This window comes from Sorex araneus, chromosome 11 (genome assembly GCF_027595985.1).
Source record: "Sorex araneus isolate mSorAra2 chromosome 11, mSorAra2.pri, whole genome shotgun sequence".
Lineage (NCBI taxonomy): Eukaryota > Metazoa > Chordata > Mammalia > Eulipotyphla > Soricidae > Sorex > Sorex araneus.
The window spans coordinates 37783601-37807033 of NC_073312.1; the positions used below are offsets into that span (position 1 = coordinate 37783601).

The 23433-nt window shown below is 43.3% G+C and overlaps 1 protein-coding gene across 4 annotated transcripts in view; it reads left to right on the forward strand.

The window, feature by feature from the left end:
• Positions 1-23433, forward strand: part of ALOX5 (arachidonate 5-lipoxygenase) — a 48235-nt gene that overhangs the window by 11459 nt on the left and 13343 nt on the right. For all 4 annotated transcript variants that reach the window (XM_004607381.2, XM_004607383.2, XM_055119396.1 and 1 more), the window contains exons 3-4: positions 3947-4028; positions 13901-14023. In XM_004607381.2, coding sequence (XP_004607438.1) covers positions 3947-4028; positions 13901-14023 — 205 coding nt within the window. The remainder of the gene's footprint in view (positions 1-3946; positions 4029-13900; positions 14024-23433) is intronic.

The window sequence follows — 23433 nt, forward strand, 5'->3', positions numbered from 1 at the left end:
TATATACAAACAATGAACTAGAAAAATAAAAGAAATTAAATCCTAATTTACAGTTGTATCTCCACCATCCCCAAACCCATGTACCTAGTAGTCAACAAAGGAAGTGAAAGACTTATACATCAAAAATTGTAAGTCACAATTACAAGAAACAGAAGACACAAAGATATAGAGAAATATTACGTGATCCTGGATTGGAAAAAATTTAAAAAATAATATTTCTAAAATAATCATTCTACCTAAAGAGTCAATTCAATACCAATGAAAGTCCCATTAACATTTCATGGAAATCCTATAAATACTACTAAAGAGTTTATGAAACCCAAAAATACCCCCAAATAACTAAATCAATTATGAGGGAAAAAAGATGGGAGACACCATATTTCTGACTTTAAACTATAATGTTTTAATTATATTATAAGCAGAAACAGTTTGGCATTGGAATAATATCATACACTAACAAATGAAATGACTTGAGAACTCAGAAATAAACTCACATATACAGTTAATTTCCAACAAAGAAGTCAAGAAGATAGTTGGAGGAAGGAAAACCTCTTCAGTCAATGAAAAACTAGCCACATGCAAAAGAATGAAATTGAACCACTATCATACAGTGCACAAAAGTTAAACTCGAAATTGATTAAAAACTTGTTTTTGTTTGCAATAATCATGCACTATCACCTTAATCATTTCATTTTTATTTTCATATTTTAAAATAAAATATAAGTATTGAAGTAACATAGCTTCCAAGAATATTGAAATTATCCAAGTCTCAGAGTACTATACCAATGCCCCCACCACTGTCATTGTTTCATAATCTCCCCCAACATTTTTTTTAGTTTCCTCCTCCTTTCTCTTCTCATTCTCAATTCTTTTTTTTTAATTTATATTTTTTATTGAATCATTATGTGGAAAATTACAAAGCTTTCAAGCTTAAGTCTCAGTTATGCAATGCTCAAATAACCATCCCTTCACCAGTGCACATATTCCACCACCAAAAAAAACCCAGTATACCTCCCATCCCCCCACCCCCCACCCCCGCCTATGTAACTGATAAATTTCACTTAACTTTCTCTTTACTTTGGTTACATTCAATATTTCAACAAAAAACTCACTATTATTGTTTGGAGTTTCCCCCCCTAAAATCAGACCTGCTGAAAAGGAAGCATTTGATAATTTATTTTCCACTGCTGAGAATGAAGAGATATGAGGTCGTGCAGCCGCAATTGTGACCACGCGGTTTTGGATTTCTGTATTTTAGTAACTAAGTCCAGGGAAATTTCTGCCAGAAATTAGATCATTGCAAGCTTGTACCTCTCATTAGTGGTGCTCGTAAGATGGCAGTTGCCACGCCCTTCCCCCTCCCCCCGCCCGCCCCGCAAGAAAAAGGCAAGAGAGAAAAACCCTCTTCCCTTCTGGGCAGGCATGAGGCCATGGCTTAGTTCACAGTCTAGAGACATTTCTGCAAGAAGCTGCCGGTACCAAAAGTAGTTTAGGTGGCCTCTGGAATCATGCTCGTGCAGCTGTGGAGAGGCCGCACACGTGCAGCCTCCAGGGTTACATCTCGGTGGAGAGCAGGGCCGGTACCTCATTCTCAGTTCTATTGATCATGTCTGACATTTTGTTTTCATTGGGTATTGTCTAATCCCTTTCTTTGTTTATTCTCCATATATGAACAAGATCATTGTCACTGTCATCCCATTGCTCATTGATTTGCTCAAGTGGGCACTAGTAACGTCTCCATTGTGAGACTGGCGGTTACTGCTGTTGGCATATTGAATACAACATGGGTAAGCTTGCCAGGCTCTGCCATACGAGATACTCTCGGTAGCTTGGCTGTCCGAGAGGAGCAGACAAGATCACGTGGTATTTTTTTCTATTGAGCACTATATAATCTATTTCTTTGTTTATCCTCTAAACATTAGCAAGATCATCTGACATTTCTCTTTTATCTTCGACTTTATTCAACATGATGCCCTCCAGTTCCACCTAAGTTTCAGCATACTGCAAAATTTCATCTCTCTCCATAAGTAAATAGCATTCCATTGTGTCTATATACCACAATCTAGATCTTAGTTATTATAAATAGTGCTGCAATAAGTACTGGTGTATGTATGTCTTTTGTTTGAGTGTTTTTTAGGGGGAGTGCTTACCAGGCAGTGCTCAGGGCCTACTCCTGGCTCTGCACTCAGGGATGAGTCCTGGTGGGTTCAGATGACCATATGGAATTCAGGGGGTCAAACCTAAGTTGACCACATATAAGGCAAACACCTTACCTGCTGTACTATCACTCTGACCCAGTATGTCTTTTTTCTTTTTTTGGAGTGGGGAAGGGCACACCTGGCAATGCTTTATGGTTACTCCTGGCTCTGCACTCATAAATTACTCCCAGCAGTGCTCAGGGGACCATATGGGGTACCACGGATCAAACCCAGGTCAACTACATGTAAGGCAAGCGCCCTACCCACTATACTATCTCACTAGTCCATATATATGTCTTTTTCATTAATAATTAATTTTGTATTATTTGGATACATTCCTAGGTTTCAATGGGGTAGAATCATAAGGTCAAATGGAAGTTTGACCTATTGATAATGCACTCAGGAATCTCAAAAACATTTTCTGAGAGGTTATTATAGCCACCAATAATTATTTGTAGTTTTTTTTTTTTACCACATTCCCACCAACACTTAATTGTTTCCAGCCTGTTTCACATTTCACCATAAGGTGATTTCTCATTGCCATTTAGTTTGCATTTCCCTGATAATCAGTGATGATGAAAAGGTTTTCATGTGACTGTTGGCCATCTTGATGTCGTCTTTGGGTAAATGACTGTCATCTCCTCTCCCATTTTTTCATGGGGTTGGGTTTTTATGTTGCACTTTGAAAATGCTTTATAAATCTTGGATATTAGCCTTTGCCTGATGTGTAATTTGCAGAAATGTTCTCACAAACAGTAAAGTGGGGGTTAGAGCGATAACACAGCAGGTATTTGCCTTGCACGTGGCCAACCCGGGTTTGATTCTCAGCATCCCATATAGTCCTCTAAGCACCACCAGAGTAATTCCTGAGTGCAGAGCCAGGAGTAACCCCTGTGCATCACCAGGTGTGACCCAAAAAGAAAAGAAAAAACAACAGTGAAAAACAGATGTTTTTATTTATTTGGGATCATACCCAGATGTTCTCAGAGCTTACTTCTGGCTCTATTCCCAAGGATCATTTTTTTGTGGGCTTGAAGGATCATATGTGGTACAGGCAATTGAATCCTTGTTGGCAGCATGCAAAGCAAGTGCCTTATCCACTGCACTATCTCTCAACCCCAAAGACAAATGTTTTAAGTGGATGAATTAATACAAAGCCATAAAACATATCAAATAAAACATAAGAAAAACACCCCCATTTTATTACTTATGTTATCATGAGTGTTTTGACTCTAGAAAAACAAAAACAAAAGCAAAATTAAACAAGTAGGATTGTATCAAAAAAAATAAAAAGCTTCTGCACTGCAAAATAAATTATAACCAGAACAAGAAAGAAGTCCTAACAAATGGTAGAAAATATTCACACATCATACATTTGACAAGGGCAAATTTTCAAGATAAACAAGTGCTCACAAAACTCAACAAGAAGCAGACAACCCCATCAAATACTGGGGGAAAGAGCCAAATGGACATTCGCCAAAGAAAATATACAGATGGCCAACACGTATATGAGAAAATTGTCAGTGTTACTTATTATTAGAAAAATGCACATCAAAATGAAATTGAGATATTACCTCACACTAGTGAGAATGACCTCTATAGAAAAACCCATGAAAGATCATCGTTGGCTAAATGAAAGAATTTATATAACTGTGCTTGGCATAGTCAGGCTGTCTGAGGGGTATCTGACTTTTTGACATAGCCATTATCCGTTTTTATGCTCTTCTCATACTTGTCCTTTTTTACAGCAAAATTGGCCCGTGATGACCAAATTCACACTCTGAAGCAGCACAGACGTAAAGAACTGGAAACAAGGCAAAAACAATATCGGTGAGTTTTTACATCAGACTAAGAAGGCCAAGGTTTCTTCTATTCTACTATAATCTAAAACATCCCTTCCCACAGCTATGTCCCACCATTGCTGATGAGTGATGACCAAGCCAATATCACATGACCAAGCTCTGTGATACTCCTCAATCTTCAAACTCCCCTGTGCACACTCCAACAGAGAGAGTCAAGAGAGAGTGTGGAAAAACTTGAGAATAAATGTACTATCATTTAGGAGGAAAAGAGCAGCAAATTTTGAATCTACTTTAACATTCTCCCACCTCCTTTTATAGGGATTATCCCTTACTGTTTATTATAATTCAGTCTTTTTATAATAATTTTGATAGAGTGCCAGAGAGTATAGAAATTAAAGGAATTTCTTTATATACAGCCAACTCCAGTCCAGTCCCCAGCTAGCCTCCTGAGTACCTCCAGGAGTAGCACCCAAGCATTGCTGGGGATGGCCTAAAAAGTCAAAACACATATAATTTGAATAAGAAGGGGATATATAACCTACAATAAAACTGACAAATTGTTAGTTAACATACAAATAGAAAGGGGAGGGTTCAGTTTATTAAATTAGAAGTAAAAGAGGGCATCAAGAAATGAAAATGAATAAAAGGAACCTCAGAGAAATTAAAATGAATAAAAAGGAATAACTAGAAATGATTGTATGTCAGCAAATTCAAATAACTAAGATGAAACTGACAAATTCTGGGGCTAGAGAGATAGTACAGGAATTAAAACACTTGTATACATATAGCCAACGCCAGTTTGATCCCTGGAATTGCTTAGCTTTCCATAAGTACTACCAAAATGATCCCTGAGCAAGTGCCAAGACTAATCTCTGAGCACAATCAAGTGTGACAAAAAGAGAAAAAAAAAAGTCTCATGCATAAAATGGTCTTGAGGACACATCCAGTGTGACTGTGGTGAAACATAAACATGATATGAAAGAAAACTGTGACTGGGCAGTGGCATGTCTGGATGTAAACAAGATACCTTAAATGCCATTATAGAATCTTCTGCCCTATATGTGGGAAGCAAGTGGGAAAATCTGTCATTGACATGGAGGTCATGCCACCATCTTCAGAAAAGCTGATCTCAAAAGCGACTGTTCTATCACAAATGATAACTCGGGTTACTATAAAATGACCAATTACAATAAGAAGATTCATAGAATCCAATGGATGTGGTTGATGAGCTCAAGTCTGAGATTAGATCAATCTTAGCTCAAGACGAAGAAGGGCGAGAACGGATGGACCAAAGGTTTCTAGAGAAGCTCGAAGAGATGATCCACCAGCTGCCTGAGTCTGAGTATGAGAACACAGAGTGAAGCACAACATTGAGCAAGTCAGAAAAGAGAAGTTTATGACCCTTGCAGGAGTTCCCTCTAGGAAAGTGCAGATGGGTGGAGCTGCTGCTGTCAAACAGACCATGACTTTGAAGATCATCAAGTTGAAGGCCAAGAAATAATGACTGAGAAGGACATCAACATCCTGAGGAGACCAAAAGAACTTCTTCAGAAGCTGAGCTCTTCCTCAGAAGCTGGAGTTACCAGCCACACCCTACCAAATCTGCTGAAGGAACAGTCCCTGCAGAGTGGACTCCCAAAGGTTTCTGGAGGGAAAAGGAGTGCTAAAATGCTCATGGAGTCCACCTCAGAGAAAGTGTTCCTGCTGGTACTACTGCAGCATAAGGACAAGGAGGGAGAGCACCTCCATGAAATTTAATGGGAGAACACTCATGGGAAGACAATGTCAGTCCATGAAACCCACGTGTGGGAATTTTCATTGACAGCTTCAGTGCCAGGTGGCTAAGAACAGTGGTATGTGCATGCAAATCAAGAATCCAGACTATAACAGAAACCAACATAATGCAGAAATGGAGGCCATTGAGGAGCTGTGAAGGAAATGAAGCCAAAGGGAGACCAGAAGGACCAAGATTTGAGACCTTGAACAAAGCCTTTTGTGCCGGAAAGAATTTGAAGAAAAGAGTAAGGAGCATCTGGGCAGCTGCATGTGCAAACTTCTTAACAGGGATGTTTAAGTTGTTAAAGCTGCATCCCCTGGAGTCATGGAGGAGCTGTTACAGCCAAGGGAGAGACCTTGAGCTAGAAATGATTATACTGAAACAGCAGAAGATCTTATAAAGAAGCAAATGCTGGAGCTAAAGACAAAGATTAAGAGAGTCTATCAGAGGAACTACATACACCATTAGATTGCTGAACAAGGAAGTAAGCTAGAACAAAGGAAAACTGAAGGATCTCTTCTTTCACTTGAAAGAAAAAATTCAGACATCTCAAAATCCTACTAGAGAAGAAACTTAGAGGATGATTAGGTAAAATGACTCAGATAGTGAAGATCAGATTGGGGGATGAAGAAATAGAGGAACCTGAGCAATAGTACAGTGGGTAGAGCATTTACCTTATATGCATCCAACCGGGTTCAATCCCTGGCACCCCACATGGTCCCCTGAGCCCACTAAGAGTGATCCCTGAGAGCAGAGTCAGAAGTAAGTCCTGAGCACCACTGAATATGCACCCTCAAACAAAAACCAAACAAAACAGAATTAAGTGGATGCCCAGGTAGAACACTAGGGTAAGATAACAAAATCCTTAAAGACAAGATGCTCAGAGATAGAAGCAACATGTAGGTAGTTCTAGGTCCAGTTAGCTGATGTTCTCAAAAATACTAAGCTGGCCGTGTTGGCTATCCTAATCAAGGCCAGCAGAGGAGCCAGGGATGTAGCTCAGTATGTATAAGGTCCTGTATTTGATTCCAAACATCAAATAAATAAACTAATGAGATACCAGTTACAGGGCTATGAAGGGAAAATGACTGATCTCACAGCCATCATATCAGACATTCATGGTCAGATAAGGACTACAAGAGGGTCCCTAAAACTGACCAGATTGGCAGGGTGAGCTATTAAACTCCCTACTTTAAGGTAGGCAGTACCCCCTCCCTAGAATGACTCCGCTTTTCTTGGATGCTGCTTTCTGGGGCTGGGGGAGGGATCTGTCATCAGTTTTATGGAAAGTCTGGTGTATCCTAACTATCTGGGGGTGGGTAGGAGGAGGCTCTTATCATACTTAGTGAGGGAAACTTCATGTTTTTCTCCTAAAATCTAGGAATTGAAAAGAGATCAACTTTTTCCATTTCTATTCAATACTTGTACTGAGATTCTAGCCAGGGAAATTAGACCAGAAGAAAGGAAGTTGGAAATTAAAGTCTAAGGATTCTCTCTCTCTCTCTCTCTCTCTCTCTCTCTCTCTCTCTCTCTCTCTCACACACACACACACACACACACACACACATTAAAACTAATAAATCAGCAAGGTCTCTGAATAGAAAATCAATAAGCCATTCAATTATCTTTCCCTATGCTAACAATCAACCATTGAGATGAAATGTGCTTTAAAATAAATATGTGAGGGCTGGAGCGATAGCACAGAGGGTAGGGCATTTGCCTCGCACACGGCTGACCCGGGTTCGATTCCCAGCATCCTATATGGTCCCCTGAGCACCGCCAGGAGTAATTCCTGAGTGCAGAGCCAGGAGTAACCCCTGAGCATTGCTGGGTGTAACCCAAAAAGCAAAATAATAATAATAATAAATGTGATACAGCCAATCCCACTTTGATTTCTGGCATTGAATGTGATCTGCTGAGCTCCAAAGATAATTCCTAAACACAGAGCCAGGATAATACCCTGAGAATCACCAGGATTACCACCTCCCCCAAATAAATGAATATATATTATCATTTTTTATCAGTAATGTTTTATTTGTATAACTATTTTTACATCTATATGTTCAGGGTAATGTAAAAATTTCTCAGGCAAAAAGGGGTCACACATGGATAAAGTTTAAGAAGTCCTGCCCTCGAGCCTCAGTCACCAAACTTTCTCCCCAGGAATAGCCCCGTAGGTAGAAGCAAGTTTGGGAAACTGCTAATTTGTTCCCTTCACATGTGTATAAGCACTGAAGATTCCGAGAAGTCTGAGGTAATGGAAGCTGGGCTTTTTCTTAAAGCAGTGTAATTCACAGGTTTTCATAGTTGAGTGTTAGACATACAACATTCCAGCACCGATCTTACCACCAGTGTTAACTTCCCTCCACTAGTGTTCCCACGTCCCCACTCCTACATCCCACCCTCACCCCCAGCCTGCCATCTTGACAAGCGCCTTTTTTAAGTTCAATTGTTAAGGTTTGGGTGTCATGATTTCAGGGTTGTTGACTCTGTGGTCTGGATATTTAGCTCTATTGTTTCTGTTTTTTTTTTCTTTTTGGGTCACACCCAGCATTGCTCAGGGGTTACTCCTGGCTCTGCACTCAGGAATTACTTCTGGCAGTGCTCAGGGGACCATATGGGATGCTGGGAATCTAACCTGGGTTGGCCAAGTGCAAGGCAAACGCCTACCTGCTGTTTTATCGCTCCAGCCCCCTATTATTTCTTAACACCACCAATATATCTGAATTCCCTTGACCCCTGCCCCTACTGCTTCTCATCTGTCTCTTCTACCCCTCCCCTTCACTCTATTTCTTTCCTTCTCCCTGTACTTGGGAGCCACGAGTTTGATTTTATTGTTCCTCGCAGCTTTGTGATAGTCCATTGTGTAGACATACCACATCTTCATGATCCATTTCTCTGTCATTGCACATCTAGGTTGATTCCAAATCTCAGCTATTATATAAGTGTCACAGTGAATACTGGTGTGCATACATCCTTTTCAATGAATATTTTTTCTGTCCTGGGGATAGATACCCAAAGTGAAATTGCTCGGTCATATGGCAGCTCAATTCTGAGTTTACTGAGAATTCTCCTTACTATTTTCCATAGGAGTTGGACCATGGAAAGTCCCACCAGCAGTGGAAGATGGTTTTTTTAACTTCATGTTTCTATAGAGAATGTTATTTGTGACTCTAGCAGAGACAGTGCTCTCAGGAGCACCATTGGGAAACACTCCTTTTGCCAGGAGACTGGGTTCATGGTGTGTCTGTTAGAGGGCTGGGGTCAGGCCAGAGTTAAGGAATAGGAGAGAGATTTTCCATCAAGTGTTTCCTCTATTTAGATGTAATGGCCTTTTTTCTTTTTTTTTTCTTCTTCCACTTATTCATCTTTTTTCGACCGCTTCCTCTACTTCCTTTCCAGCACAGAGCTCTGGTCTTTGTGCCATCTGCATATTCTTGGAGTTCCTCTTTCACATGAAACTCTCAGATTTCATCAGCATTTAGAAATAAAGCAATGACTAAGAATAGACCAATATATCAAAAGTCCTATGAGTCCAGCTGTTCCTTTTCACTAAGTCAGTCAACATAGGTCCTCTCACTGTGATGACTACAGTTACCACAAAGCTATATCTAGTCTAGTGGCTTTTAATGTGTTTGGTTTAATCTTTCTTAATTCTGATTCTTAACAAGATTTCTTAATCTTGTTCTTTCCCACCATATTCAGTATTGAAAAGCAACAAGTTGACATGATTTGGTGGTCTCCATTATTTCAGCTTCTATACAGCACATTTTTGTTCTTAAATTTTTATAAGTCACTCCTATGGTATGTTCAGGGGCCACCAGGGCCTTGGCTGGAGGTGCTGAGCACTTCCTGGGCCACATCTAGAATGCTAAGAAGGTCATGTGGAGCAGGGGATTAAACTTGAGGCCTTGCACCTGCTATATGCTCCACATTGAAGCTGTATTGAAGCTGTCGTATCTTTCTGGCTCCTGCATGACTAAAGCACCATTAACACCCACTCTCCTGCTTTGGTTGTGAAAGTGGTATTTATTTTTTTGGCTGTTTTTAATTTATAGCTGTTACGAACATGTCATAATGAGCTTCCTCATATACTCCCTCTTGTGTGTTGGGGTGGGGTTAAGGGGGTGAGAGGGAGAGAAGTTAGGCAACACCCAGCAATGCTCAGGGACTAGACCATATGTGATGCTGGGGATTCAAACTTGGATGAGCCAAATGCACGCAAGTGCCTAACTCTGGTACTATCTTATTATCTTTGTCTTTGCTCTCTTAAGAAGATTATTCAGGGCTGGAGTGATAGCACAGCGGGTAGGACGTTTGCCTTGCACGCAGCTGACCTGGGTTCGATTCCCAGCATCCCGTATGGTCCCCTGAGCACCGCCAGGAGTAATTCCTGAGTGCAGAGCCAGGAGTAACCCCTGAGCACCACCAGATGTTACCCAAAAGGGAAAAAAAAAGTTGGTTATTTGTTATTCTAGGAAAGAGTCCTGAAAGTCAGCTTCTGCAGATGCAGACCACCTGTTACATTTTCTAGATCATATTCTAGATTGATTGCAACTTTTCACCCTAGCAGCTATTTCCTATGTATTTTCATAACTTGAGACATTTTCATTCTTGTCAATCTAATGTGTATGAATAATATCTTATTTTTTTTCATCCTTAGCCATTTCTCATTATGGTATCTCTTTTGAAATTGCATGATGAGAATTGTTTTGAATTACATATACGATATGTTATATGGCAGCAACTTACTGCTATTCAATATTTCCAGACAAGAACACTGTATTACACCCATCTCTATCTTGCATAAGGTCCTTCAATGCAATTTCTCATCTTCTTAGTTTTTTGGTGGTTTTTTTTTTTTTGCTTTTGCACAGGGGTTATGCACAGGCAATGCACAGGGGTTACTCCTGGTTCTGCACTCAAGATCTACCCCAGGGGTGCTCAGGAGACATATGGGATGCTGGGAATCAAACCCGGGTCGGCTGCATACAAGGCAAATGCCCTACCCACTGTGCTAGCACTCCAGCTCCTCATCTTCTTAGTGTAGGTCTTTCATCTTTCTAATAAATTCATACACTGCAATCAGGGTGTTTAAAGTTCAAACTAGGATTTTTTGGTAAATAAATGTTTCTGAAATAAATTTAAATTACTTACTTATTTTAAAAATGTTTAACTGTCATGGAATCTTTCACAGATTCCATGACATGGAATCTTCTCAAATATAAACAAGTAGATGAGAAAAAAAAATGCTTACCTGTATTAACTCCTTACTAAACTCTTGTTATCTCTAATCATTGTTGTGTGTCTGTGTGAATCATTTTAGTTACTTCATTATTCTATCAGATTGTCTAAATGATGTTAGTTTTGCCTCTTATTTTCTACTACTTGCATCACTGATAATTTTTTTCTGATTATATGGCTAGAATTCCCAAAGCAAGTAATTATAGTAAAGATTAACATTGTTTCTGGAGTTTGATATTTCAGAAAATTATTGATTTTTTAAAAAAATTATTTTCTAATGAACACACTTTACTATATTTAGAAACCTTTTGGTTCATTCTACCTACATCTTTGCTGGCTAAACTTGTTCAATTAATTTCCTGGGAGAGAGACTGTAGATGACAGGATAACTGACTCTCTGCTTCTGTCCTACTCCGTCCCTTAAAATTTTCCTGCTCTTCGGGCTAGAGCAATAGCACAGTGAGTAGGGCGTTTGCCTTGCACGCGGCCGACCCAGGTTCAATTCCCAGCCTTCCATATGGTCCCCTGAGCACCGCCAGGGGTAATTCCTGAGTGCAGAGCCAGAAATAACCCCTGTGTATCGCCGATGTGACCCTAAGAGAAAAAAAAAATTTCCTGCTCTTTGCCAATTTACCAATAAGACTTAGATGTTCATCTTTTTCTTTTCAAGTGTGTAAATTACACTATCTCTTCATTGTCTGTGTGGCAAATGATAAATCTAAAGATTGTTTTCTTTTTCCAGAAGCTTCTAAGTCTCTCTCTTGCTCTCTCTCGCTATCTCTTATCTTTCACTCCTACCTTCCTCACCTCCCTCATCACACTTATACAGTAGTGTGTGTGTGTGCCCGCATGCATGCAGGCACACACACACACACACACACACACAACCACACATGAAAGCACACTTCACTTATTTCCTCTTTCATCAATATTTGGCGTTTTTTTTTCTTTTCATTTTTTGGGCCATACCTAGTGTGTTCAGGAATTGCTCCTGGCTCTGCACTCAGGGATCACTCCTGGCAGGGCTCAAGGGACCATATGGGTAGATTGCAAAGAAGGCCAAGTGCCTACCTACTATACTATACTATACTATACTATACTATACTATACTATACTATACTATACTATACTATACCTCGTTGATACTTTGTAATGAATCAGTATATATCTAGGCATGCCTTTTCATGTATCTTTTATACCTCATATTTTCTTAGAAAACATTTCTGTTTACAGAAGTTTTTCTCTTATTTATTTGATTTACTTTTTCACTTTTTTATGTTTCTCTCCTCCCCAGTGAAGCTCTATACTCTGAAAATTAAACCTCTGTCTCCAGTTTTTATGAGTAACATTTTTTTCATCGATGACTTGCATTTCCTTGTGGGATTTCTTGCACTTTTGTGCTACATTGCCTTCCTTTGAGCACTAAGCAGTGCCTGGCATACTATAGTTACTTAATGACTTACTGGATGAACTTTTTTTCCCTCCCAAGAAACCAGCTAGATGTTCTCTTCTTTCATTTCTCTATTCAATTTTCAATTCAGCATCATGTTTCGTGGTTGCAGAGAGTCCTTCTGTTTTTAGTTTTCTTTTATTCTGAAACTCCTAAAGATCTTTTTCTTCTACTTTCTTCTTCCTCCTGCTTCCTTCTTATCTTTCAACTAAGTCTTCCTCAATAGAGTGTGATTTTTTTTTTTCTTTGCCTGTTTATCAGTGAGTCAGCAGTCTCAGGCAATAGCACCCACCAGGGAAGAAATTGGTTTTTGGTTTTAGATCTCAGTAGCAAGACAGCAGCTAACAAATACTCTGTCCCTGTGCACTAGGAGGCCAAGGTGGGACATTTCTACCTAAAACACCCTCTTGTGGTGTGGATCAACTTTTTCTGGGCTGAGAAAATATACAGCACACCTCTCCAAGTAAAATCTACACTTCAAAACAAAGGAAGTCATTGGTAGGCACATGCATCCTACTTGTGTCCAAGTGATCACATATAGAAAAAAATCAGTTCAACTGAGCTCTTAAAATTAATGAAAGTCCTCGAACTTCAGTGGCAGAGGGAATCAGGTCTAGTAATATTTCAGTTGACAGGAACAATGATAGCTATCTAATCGACAGCTAAGACCAATAGACCCTTCAAAAAGTGTTTGCTGGAAAAGTGTTCAGAGCCACTTTCCTGTTGAACCCTTAAGTTTCTTACGAGGGTCTTATTGGTCAATAGGAAACTGAGAGTTTTTGTAAAATTACAACCATGAAAAACTGAGAGGTTCTGTGATACTACGAGACCTGAACATTCTGGCTCAAAAGAATGCATGACCTTGTAGGGGAGGGAGATGCTCTTTTAATTATAACAACTTCTAAATCTGCTGTTGGCAGGAGGTCCTTTCCAGTACCTACTTTCCTGTGTACTCTACTGGGAAGGTGGCCTTCCCCCCAACCACCACATCCATACTGGGACCAGTGACCAGGCTGTGGGATTTTTGCATGTCTAAGTTAGACAGTTCCAGCTACTTCCTCAAGTGATCAGCATGGCAAACCTGTGCTGAGAGAGATATTGCCCACTGAATATTGACCCAGATAAATCAGATCTTTTGAAGCTTCCTTTTCCACTCCCCTTTACACACTGTTGCTTAGCTCTGCCTTTGATATAAGCCCAATCCCAAATTAGGAGACCTCGGGCTTCTCACCATGATGCTCAAGGCACAGCAAAGCTTGTTGCGTCTAAACCTTGGAAGAGTCCAGGATCCTACTGTATACATCCTTAGTTACAGTGTGTTGACTTGATGATGGGGACAGCCTCAGATTTACACACTGTCATCAGATTGAGGGCATTGACCGAAAGACCAAGCTTTTAACCCAATTTTCTTCTCCCCTTTCATTCTCAGATGGATGGAGTGGAACCCAGGCTTCCCCTTGAGCATTGATGCCAAATGTCACAAGGAGTTACCCCGTGATATCCAGTTTGATAGTGAAAAGGGAGTGGACTTTGTTCTTAACTACTCTAAAGCGTAAGTTTAAAAGCATTAATGACTGATGGGCAGTCCCTTTAGTGACCAGAGCCCAGGAAAGGACCCTCACTCCTTTCCTTGTTTGGGGATTAGGGCTGGTTGGAGGGGGGTGCTACTCAAGCAACTCTTCTACGATGCTTATGATCATCTTGATCTTAAAATAGATGCATTATCACAAGTAACCTGTATCCAAACTAAGTCAAAACTTGAAAGACACCAATTGCAAATATGGGCTATATTTCCAGCTCTAGTGGAAGTCATTACTTAAATTTCTCATTCTCTCTGAGGCCAGTTCAAGTGTACACAGTATCCAGGCTATCAAGATGCAGACAACTTACCTAAATGGTAAATCTTTGTAGTGATAAGAATGACCCATACAGGTCCCTAGCATGCACCATCTGTCTATCAGAGCAGCCCCACGAAGTAGGTACAGTTATTAGCCCCATTTGTAGTTAAGGAATCTGAACAAGTACCTTGTCCCAGGGCCTCTGTTAATAAATGGTAGAGAACTGAGTTCTGTGCTCTTTTGTGACTGAATTATTCTACATATTTTAGAAAATAGGCTAGGCCAGGTTAGACTCTAAAATATGTGAAATACAATCACAAAAGAGCACAGAACTCAGTTCTCTCTCTCAGAGAACCTGGCAAGCTACCAAGAGTTTTCTGCCCGCTTGGGAGAGCCTGGCAAGCTCCCCATGGCGTATTCATATGCCAAAGTCAGTAACAGTGATGGGTCTCATTCCCCTGACCCTGAAAGAGCCTCCAAAGCGACACCACTGGGAAGGACAAGTAAAGAGAGGCTTCTAAAATCTCAGTGCTAGAGACATTACTGAGACCACTCGAGAAAATAGATGATCAACAGGATGCTGCTGCTGCTGCTGCTGCTGATGATGATGATGATGATGGTGATTTTAGAACCTATTGAACATTAGGTGTTTGTCAAAAACATTGATATTAACACTATTATAAATCAAGGTGCCTAAATAAATATTAAAAAGTAGATCACATTTAACTCAGTTGTAGAGTGCATACTTCGAATGTAGGACCTTTGATTCTGTACCTGGACATGTAAGTCTCATGCAAATCTGGAAAATCTTAATCTATAGTTCTGAAATCTGATCAGACTCAGAATGCTTTGAGTAATTTTAGTATCTCCCGGTGCTGGGAAGTTTCCATAACCAGGAAAGTCTCCAAAGTGAAGTCCTTACTCAGGTAGACTATCCAGGAGATAGACACACAGCATGGACAACCACTGTCCCAGTTATTTTTGGAGGGACAGCATCTGTAGTTGCATACCTTTTCCCCTTAAGAAGGTGCTTCAGTTGGTCATATTTCTGGAGTCTGAATCAGTGTGGTTGTGGTGGTCACACACCCATGCCTAGGCCAAAACCTCTCTTCTGTGGCCAACTTAGAAGAACACACACAGCCTCACAGTCGAGATCCATAAGGAATGCTCTCGTGTCAGACACGAACTTGTCCCCATGAATAAGGGATTAACACTTATGCTTTCACTGGGTGGGCGTGCTTTCTATAGTTGGCTGTGGGTATCTTCTTCAGATGCAAAAATAATTCCATAATTTCCCATATCCACAGTCTTTCCGTGATTGTTCAAGCTGTATGCAAGAGCCTTTGTCCAGGTGCCATGCTCCAACCTTCCTCTTGCCTCCACCAGCAGAGACACATCAGCCACGTGTCATCAGAGCTGGTTCTCAGGGCATCTCCATGCCCCCTTGCCATAGTCAGCACTATTCCCTCTGTCTCAGAGGCCCTTTCTTTACCTGAGGAGTCCAACTTATCATTTTTAGAAGTTGGATAAGATGATCCTTCTCCCAGAAGCTCCTCAAAACCCTTGAGCCTGAGTGAGATCTATTCCTCTGTGCTCCCCAGTACCTGCCATACAGACCATCACCCGTCCAGCAACCACGTACTCCCTTTCACCATATTTCCTATAGCTCTTGGCCCCATAAGGAGCACACTATTGGACAGGCATTGGGCAAAAACATCCTGAGAGAAGCCCTCAGCAACTCCTAGAACACCAGTGCTAGGGTAGACAGCTGACACCCTTGCCATTAGCACAGGGAACTGAAGTGTGTTAGATCCCAAAGAAAAGATAGTAGATGGGACAGCCTGAACAAAGGGAGCTGGGTTTCATCATCTTAGAGGGACTTAACCCAGACTGATGAGGGACATAAGGTAGAAAGGCTCTAAGCTGAGGAGAGATGTTCTTAAGAATACAAACTAACTTCTCTGAGCTTCAGTGTCTTCATATACAAAACTGAAAGCACAGCTGCTCCCCATCACCTCTTAAGAGTTGTGGTAAAAAATAAATGGGACCACATATGTCATCCCTGTGCAGAAAACATTCTCTCTAAAGTCAATATTAATCTTCAACCATTTTTGGCAATGAACTCAGGGCGGCCAGATCTCACTTCTCCAGCACGTCACACCTGTTGAGTGCCAGTTCCCACCCTTCTGTGTCCTGAGATGGCACTCTGAGTGTCTTCCTTCTGGGAAAACCTTCACAGAGGTGGACACCCACGCTGGTCTTGCTGCTGGCCAGGCAAATACAAGTGTGAAGTAACACAGACAAAGGTCTGACATGGCTGAGCCTGCTCACAAAACCCAGTGAGCTGTGAAATTTCCAGGTGGCCTCAAAGGAGAAGCTTTGGTATTGGCTCACCTCTCACTCATTAGCGGCCTGAAACTTGATCGAGGGAGGTGAGTGGGTCTGAGAAGAGAAAGTCCTTTTCAAAGGACATTGAGAGGGGGCTGGAGTGATAGCACAGCGGGTAGGACGTTTGCCTTGCGCGCGGCAGACCCAGGTTCGATTCCCAGCATTTCATATGGTCCCCTGAGCACTGCCAGGGGTAATTCCTGAGTGCAGAGCCAATAATAACCCCTGTGCATCGCCGGGTGTGACCCAAGAAAAAAAAAAGGACATTGAGAAAGAGCTTCCTTCTCGGCATAGTGGGTTAGTGGGTCAGTGGAGAAACATGACTGTGTTCTGGCAGAAGTGACCAAGGTGACACTTCACACCGGACCAGGTATTCCTGCCTGACCACTGTGAGTTTCTCATCAAAGGATATTTGGTACAGGCAGATCCTTGAAGGGGCACTGTTCTGCCCAGGCCCATAGGGTCACCCCACCTTCCCATAGATGTCTTTCCACCCTCCCATACATGTCTTCCTGGGAAGGCAGCATCGAAATTGCTGCCACAAGCCACCAGGCACCACTCAGAGTCTGGATTTGCAGTGTTCAATGATAGCTGAGGGTCTGTGAGAGGAATCAGACCACACTGTCCAGGTTTGCACTGGAAGCTTCTAGGAATGAGATGAAAGACCCCCGAGGTGTGGAAGTTGCTGAATGCGGACAGGACACTGAAGAGTAGGAAATACAGTAGCACATGGTCTGGGCAGAGGAGATCCTGTGGGAGGTCAGGTCACTCTAAGGAGAGGCTAATGGGGAGAACCCAAGACGATCATGACATTGTGCCTCTGGCTTGTTGGCGTGGCCATTGAAAGGGGAAGCTAAGGAAAACGGGGTGAGGATTGTAATGGGGAGGAGGGTAACTGAGGGCAGGAAGGGCTCCGCTGCAGTCCCTCTTGACTGATACTGTCTGGGGTCAGTGGTTTGAATCGTTACTAGAACAAAAGTGTTGCTAAGGCTCTGTCTTGACTTGATCAGAGTTAATTAATTAATTAATTAATAATTAAAATGAAAGCACAGGAAAGAAAGGCTTGTGGCTGGAGCAACAGTACAGTGGATAAGGCACCAGCTTTACACATGGCTGACCCAGGGTTGGTGCCCAGCAACATAGATGGTCCCTCAAGCATACTTAGTGATCCCTGAGCTCAGAACCAGGAGTAAGCCCTGAACACAGCAAGAGGTGTTCACAGCAAGCCCACCCCCTGCCCTACCCCCCACCAAAAAGGTGGGGGAAGAAAAGAAAAGAAAGGATTTCTTGGCAAGGAAACTACTTAAATTTGGGTGTGCTGTTTACCAACGCAGGTTAGAGAGCAAGTTTCAAAGAGAGATACAGGGGTCTGGTTCGATGCCCAACAGAACTAAGGTGATATAACAGTTTATATGGATTTTGGTAATTTCTCAGGTAGTTCATGCATTTTTGCCTGTGGGGTGGGGAGAAGATGAATGTATATTTAAGGAACATACAATAGATAAATATCGCATGTACAGAAAAGAGAAATATCCTTTAGGGTATGTTTTAGAATGTAATGATGAGAAGGATAATTGAGGTGAAGGAGGACTCCACTGCAGTCTCTGTTCACTGAGAGTGTCCTGTCAGGGGTCTGAGGTCCTTGTCAGTTCAGAAGTGGTCCTAAGGCTCTGTCAGGCCCAAACAGAGCTGGAAAAACTAAAAAATGTAAGAACATGTCTTCTTCCAGGGAGAGATTGTCACTACCTCCAAACTATAGTCCTCAGTACTATCTGTTTTAGCTTTCCCCATGTTGGGTGGGTAGAGGGGTGGCTCTTGGGCCACACCTGGCAATGCTCAGGCTTAATCCTGGCTCTGTGCTTAGGGATCACACTTGGCCTGGGGTGTGATCTGGGGAACATTTGCAGTGCGTGGGCTTAAACCATGGCCAGCACCCTGCACTATCTCTGGAGGCCCTGTTTTAGCTTTTTCTAACTCCAAAGAGTCCTAAGTTTTCAGCAGGCCAGAGGTGAGAAGGGACAAAGCTGCAAAAAGATCTGCCCAGGAGCAAGTAAGTTCAGTCTGCAGGCCTGTTGAGTTTGAGAACAGCTTCTGAGGACCAGGTCCGGGAAGAGGTGGGGGGGGGGGGGCGTTGTAGGGAGCATTCAATGGGCCGTGAGACCAACCCTTAGATGGACAGCAGAGGGGCTGGAGGAATAGCACAGCGGGTAGGGCGTTTGCCTTGCACGCGGCTGACCCGGGTTCGAATCCCAGCGTCCCATATGGTCCCCTGAGCACTGCCAGGGGTGATTCCTGAGTGCAGAGCCAGGAGTAACTCCTGTGCATCGCCGGGTGTGACCCAAAAAGCAAAAAAAAAAAAAAAAGATGGACAGCAGAAAAGAGACCTGGGAAAGTCAGAGAGTCAGACAAGGGTGTGTAGTTGCAATCACCCCCACCGCTATGCCCTTCTCCACAGACAGACTCCCTTACTGCATGTTTGAAGTTGGACAAAATTAGATGGAAAGCAGCTTCTTCAAAGGACACCATAGTGGGGGAAATGTGGGCTCCTGAGAGAGGCACCGAGAGAAGACCTGGGGAGTCAAGAAGTGGGCAGCATCGTAGTGGAGGAAGGGACAGAAGCTGCCTGGTGAGGCTGAGGATGGGCCCTCAGAATCCTGGAGGAACCAAGAGGTTAAGATGAAGGCATAGTCATGTTTCCCTGAAAAATGGTTTGCTTTGTAGTCTAATTTGGAAAACTGCATCTTCTTCAGCAGTGGACTAGTGTATATTAAAGAAACATACAATAGATAAATATCACATATACAGAAAATAGAAATATCCTTTAGGATGTGTTTTAGTATGTTATGATGAGAAGGCGGTATATGGTTTCTGAATGCCCAGAGTTCTGGTTAGGATCTGCATCCCTGAACCAACCTCCAGGGTTTGGGATTCAGGAGATCTGGGTAATGCCTGAGTTTAGGGGGAAGATTAGGCCACCCCTGGTGGTGCTCAGGACCATAGCTTCCTCTGTGCTTACGTGTTGCTTCTAGAAGCCCTAGAGGGCCAGCAGTGCCAGGGATCAAATCAGGGTCCTTGGGACAGTTAATTATCAACCCTTAGAGGCTGATGATTTTGTGGCTGGAATTGTTCTGGAATTTAACTGCCATTTATGACATGTCCCTACAATGACACTGGCCACATAGGGGGTGACTTCCCTTCAGTATTTGTACGCTGGTGCTTCGGAGGATTGTTTTTTTCCCCTCATTCCTGAGATCAGGAAAGATTGTCCCAGAGCTGCCTTCTCAGGTACAGACCCATCACACAGTCACCTCTTCTCAGCTCCCTCCACCCTCACAGGCCAGACCCCAAGAAGAATATCAGCAGCTCCTCCTTTAGTGCTCCCTGTGCTCCCAAGGAGCAGGGCCTGAAGATTAATGGAAAGTGATCCTAGCTCCAAGGTCGCCATCTATTGGACAATGAGCTGTGGCTAGCCCCTCACCACAGCATGTGGTTACTATTCCTTAGGAAAGGACATGGGTAAACTGAAAGCAGAGGAGAAATAACTGTCGGGGCGACTTCAGGGAAGAACAAGCAGTCTAAGAGAAGATCTCCACCCTGGTCCTTGAATGCAGTTGAGTTCACCCCGCTGATTGAAGAAGGGGAGGAGATGGCAGTCAAGGCCCTGGACTCTGGCGGCCTGGGAGAACGAGGGAGAGGTGACTAAAGGGAGGTGGAGCAAAGGTTGCAAGGCAGGGAGTGGGCAAGGGGCAGGCAGCACCACAAAGGCTTGAAGCAGAGATGAGGTCCAAGAACGCTGGCATTTTAATGCCAAGAAAACAGAAGATGACCTGGCTGTCAGATGTTACAGAGAGATCAGGAAGTTGGGGTCAAACCAGGCCCTTCAACTGCGAAAACTCTGAAGTCACTGGACAAGAGCACTTACCTGGGGCAGAGGACAAAGAAGAAAGAAGAGGCCTTGGTGAAGATTCTCCAGTGAATGGAGGTAAAGGGAGAAAGGGTTGGATGGTTTGACAGAAATTCCTTAGGGAAGAGAGAAGAGGACAAACTTAAGTGTTACAGACTGGATTTGCCCCTGGCCCTACCCCAGAGCAGCTCAGGCTATAGACAGATAAATATAAGCCGCATGTGGTAAGCCTAGTGCTAGTGCCTGATGTTGGTAGGGCTCATTCTGTACACCAGGCCACCCTGTGAGGCAGGGAAATCATTGTGCCCATTTCTCAAATGGAAGAAACATCCAACAAGGCTAGAGAGACACCCAAGACCACACAACTAGGGAACAACGAGGCTGACTTTAGATCAAGACCCTTATGCTTGATGCCAACTGGCAGCCCCCTCAGTTGCCCTCTCTCCTCTTGTGGTGGGCTTCCCACACTCAAAATTCTTGAGATCAGATCCCAGTTTATAGACTGAGATGGAGAGACCCAGTGACCTGGGCCCTCCTGGAGGTGATGAAGATCTGAAGCCCACCTGGGCCTGACAGCCCACTCAGTGCTTCCGGGTCTATGATGAGTGACCTTGCAGCTCCCAGTCTGACCTCTCACATGGGAACCAGGCTATAGTGCCCGTGAGCAGACTCAACTCTGTGGGAGGAAGCTAAGAGCCAGGCACAGAGAACACCCTTCTCATGGGACCCCCGCTGCAGGCTGCCTGGCTTCAGTGTCCCTTCTGGGAAGCTCTGGCTGATCATTCCTTTTCTCCAAGCCACCTGCTCTGCCTGGAACCAGGCCAGCCCTCCCTGTGAACTTTGGTCACCCACCCCAAAGTGCCCAACAGAAATGGAAATGAAGAAGTTATTGGAAGCAAGAGGCAGGGGAAACAGAGCAAAGCAGAGCGCCCACTTCTCCTGGGTGCAGGGCAAGCTGCTCAGGGCAAGGTCCTGCTTGGCTAAATCCTGCCTTTTACCTGGCTCTGCCCATGTTACCTGGCTGTGTTGTGTGACCCCGAGTGAGCCAGGACCCTCCACAGACCTTTGAAATCCCTATGTCCCACCTGTAAATTTATGGCAATATTTTGCCAGCACAGTCATGCAAATATTTTCCTACAAGGGCACTTCCTGGATCTGTGGCTTCCTCTGAAGTCGGCCACACCTACCTGATTTCAGAGCCAACCTCCAGCTCTGAAGTCTACGGATTCAGATGGGAGGGTATGACCCATGCGGGGCCGTGACTCACGCCCACTTCGCCACAGGATTCCTCAGTGGGAGGCCAAATGGGACCCTGGGTCACCCCAGGCCCAGGACCTCTTTCTGGCATCATTCACTGCTGGGCCTCCTTGGGGCTCCAAGGTCCCAGGCCTTGGCTCTCCCAGAAATAAGTCCTTCTCCCACCCTAGAGACCAGAGGTGGCAGGGAAGAGCACTCTAGCTTAAGGTTGCTGTCTCAGAATGCTCAGCTGACAGGGCAATAGTGGAGCCGCTGCTGAGGAAGGAATATCACAGCTGGAAGAAGCTCAGCAAGTTGAGAGAGAGGTGGGGAGAGAGAAGAGAGGGAGGGAAGGAGGGGGGCCTCTCATCACATGTGTGATGTAAAGAAGCATCTCAAGAGAGGAAATAAAACCAGTCCACAATTTATCATTGGATTTGGGCAATGAAAGGAGGCTGCCTTTTGTGGTGGGGTGTGGGGGAGAAGTTGAGAGCAGAGCCCAGAAAACTGTGGTTGGATAGATTCTGGCACTTTGATGGGGCTATAGCATGACAACTTATCTTGATGAGGTATCAAAAAACACCTCTGACACTTCATAATGATGTAAACCAATATTACCTCAATTTCCAAAACAGTAACAAAACCTGTCTGAAAATAAGGTCCTCAGAACTCAAGATGGCCTCATAGCAAAGGTGCCTATCTTGCCTGACTGCAATCACGAGAGCTTGAGATTGATCCCTGGCATTGCCCACCTATGCCAATCTGACGGAAGCCAGTAGTTTGGGACCCCTGTGCCACAAAGTGTCCAACTCTGGCACACCATAGCCAGAATGTGTGAATCCTAGTCTTTGCAACAACAGATAAAAGGAAGAGTAGAAAAGGAATTACAGTTAAATTATAATTTAGAACTATCACAAAGCCACCAAGGAGCTCGCTGAACGGCAAGAGCCTTGAGTGTGCCAGCACCACAGGGCCTCCCGGGCATTGCCGGGTGTGACTCTGGAGGCTCTCCAAGCACTGCTGGGGTGGCCCTGGTGATCATCCCCACTACAAGGCCCGAGCAGCACTGCACCCTCTGGCCCTAACACTGACCCACACCCTGTTGGCGGAGTGTTACCAGGATTGGTGCCTGGACTCCTTGAGCACCACTGGGGAGAAAAGACCAAAAAAGGATGAATAATAAAAAGTTTAAATTTTATTTTATTATTTTTAAAAAAATTTTTTAATGAATCACCATGAGGTACAGTTCCAGACTTACAAACTTTCGTGCTTAAATGAAATGAGTCAGAAAGAGAGGGATAGGCATAGAAGGACTGCACTCATTTGTGCAGAATGGGAGACTAACACCCAAGGACGGTTGAGATAAGGACCAGGAGGATTGCTCCATGGCTTGGAAGCCTGCCTCATGTGCAGGGGGAAAAGGCAGCTCAGATAGAGAAGGAACCACCAAGTAAAGGGAGCTTGGAGAGCCCACTCAGGATGGGAGATGTATGCTGAAGGTAGACTATAGACAGAACATGATGGCCACTTAAATTTTATTTTTAAATGGAGAGGGAGGAAAAAAAAATAAAAATAAATTTTATGAAGCTTAAAAAA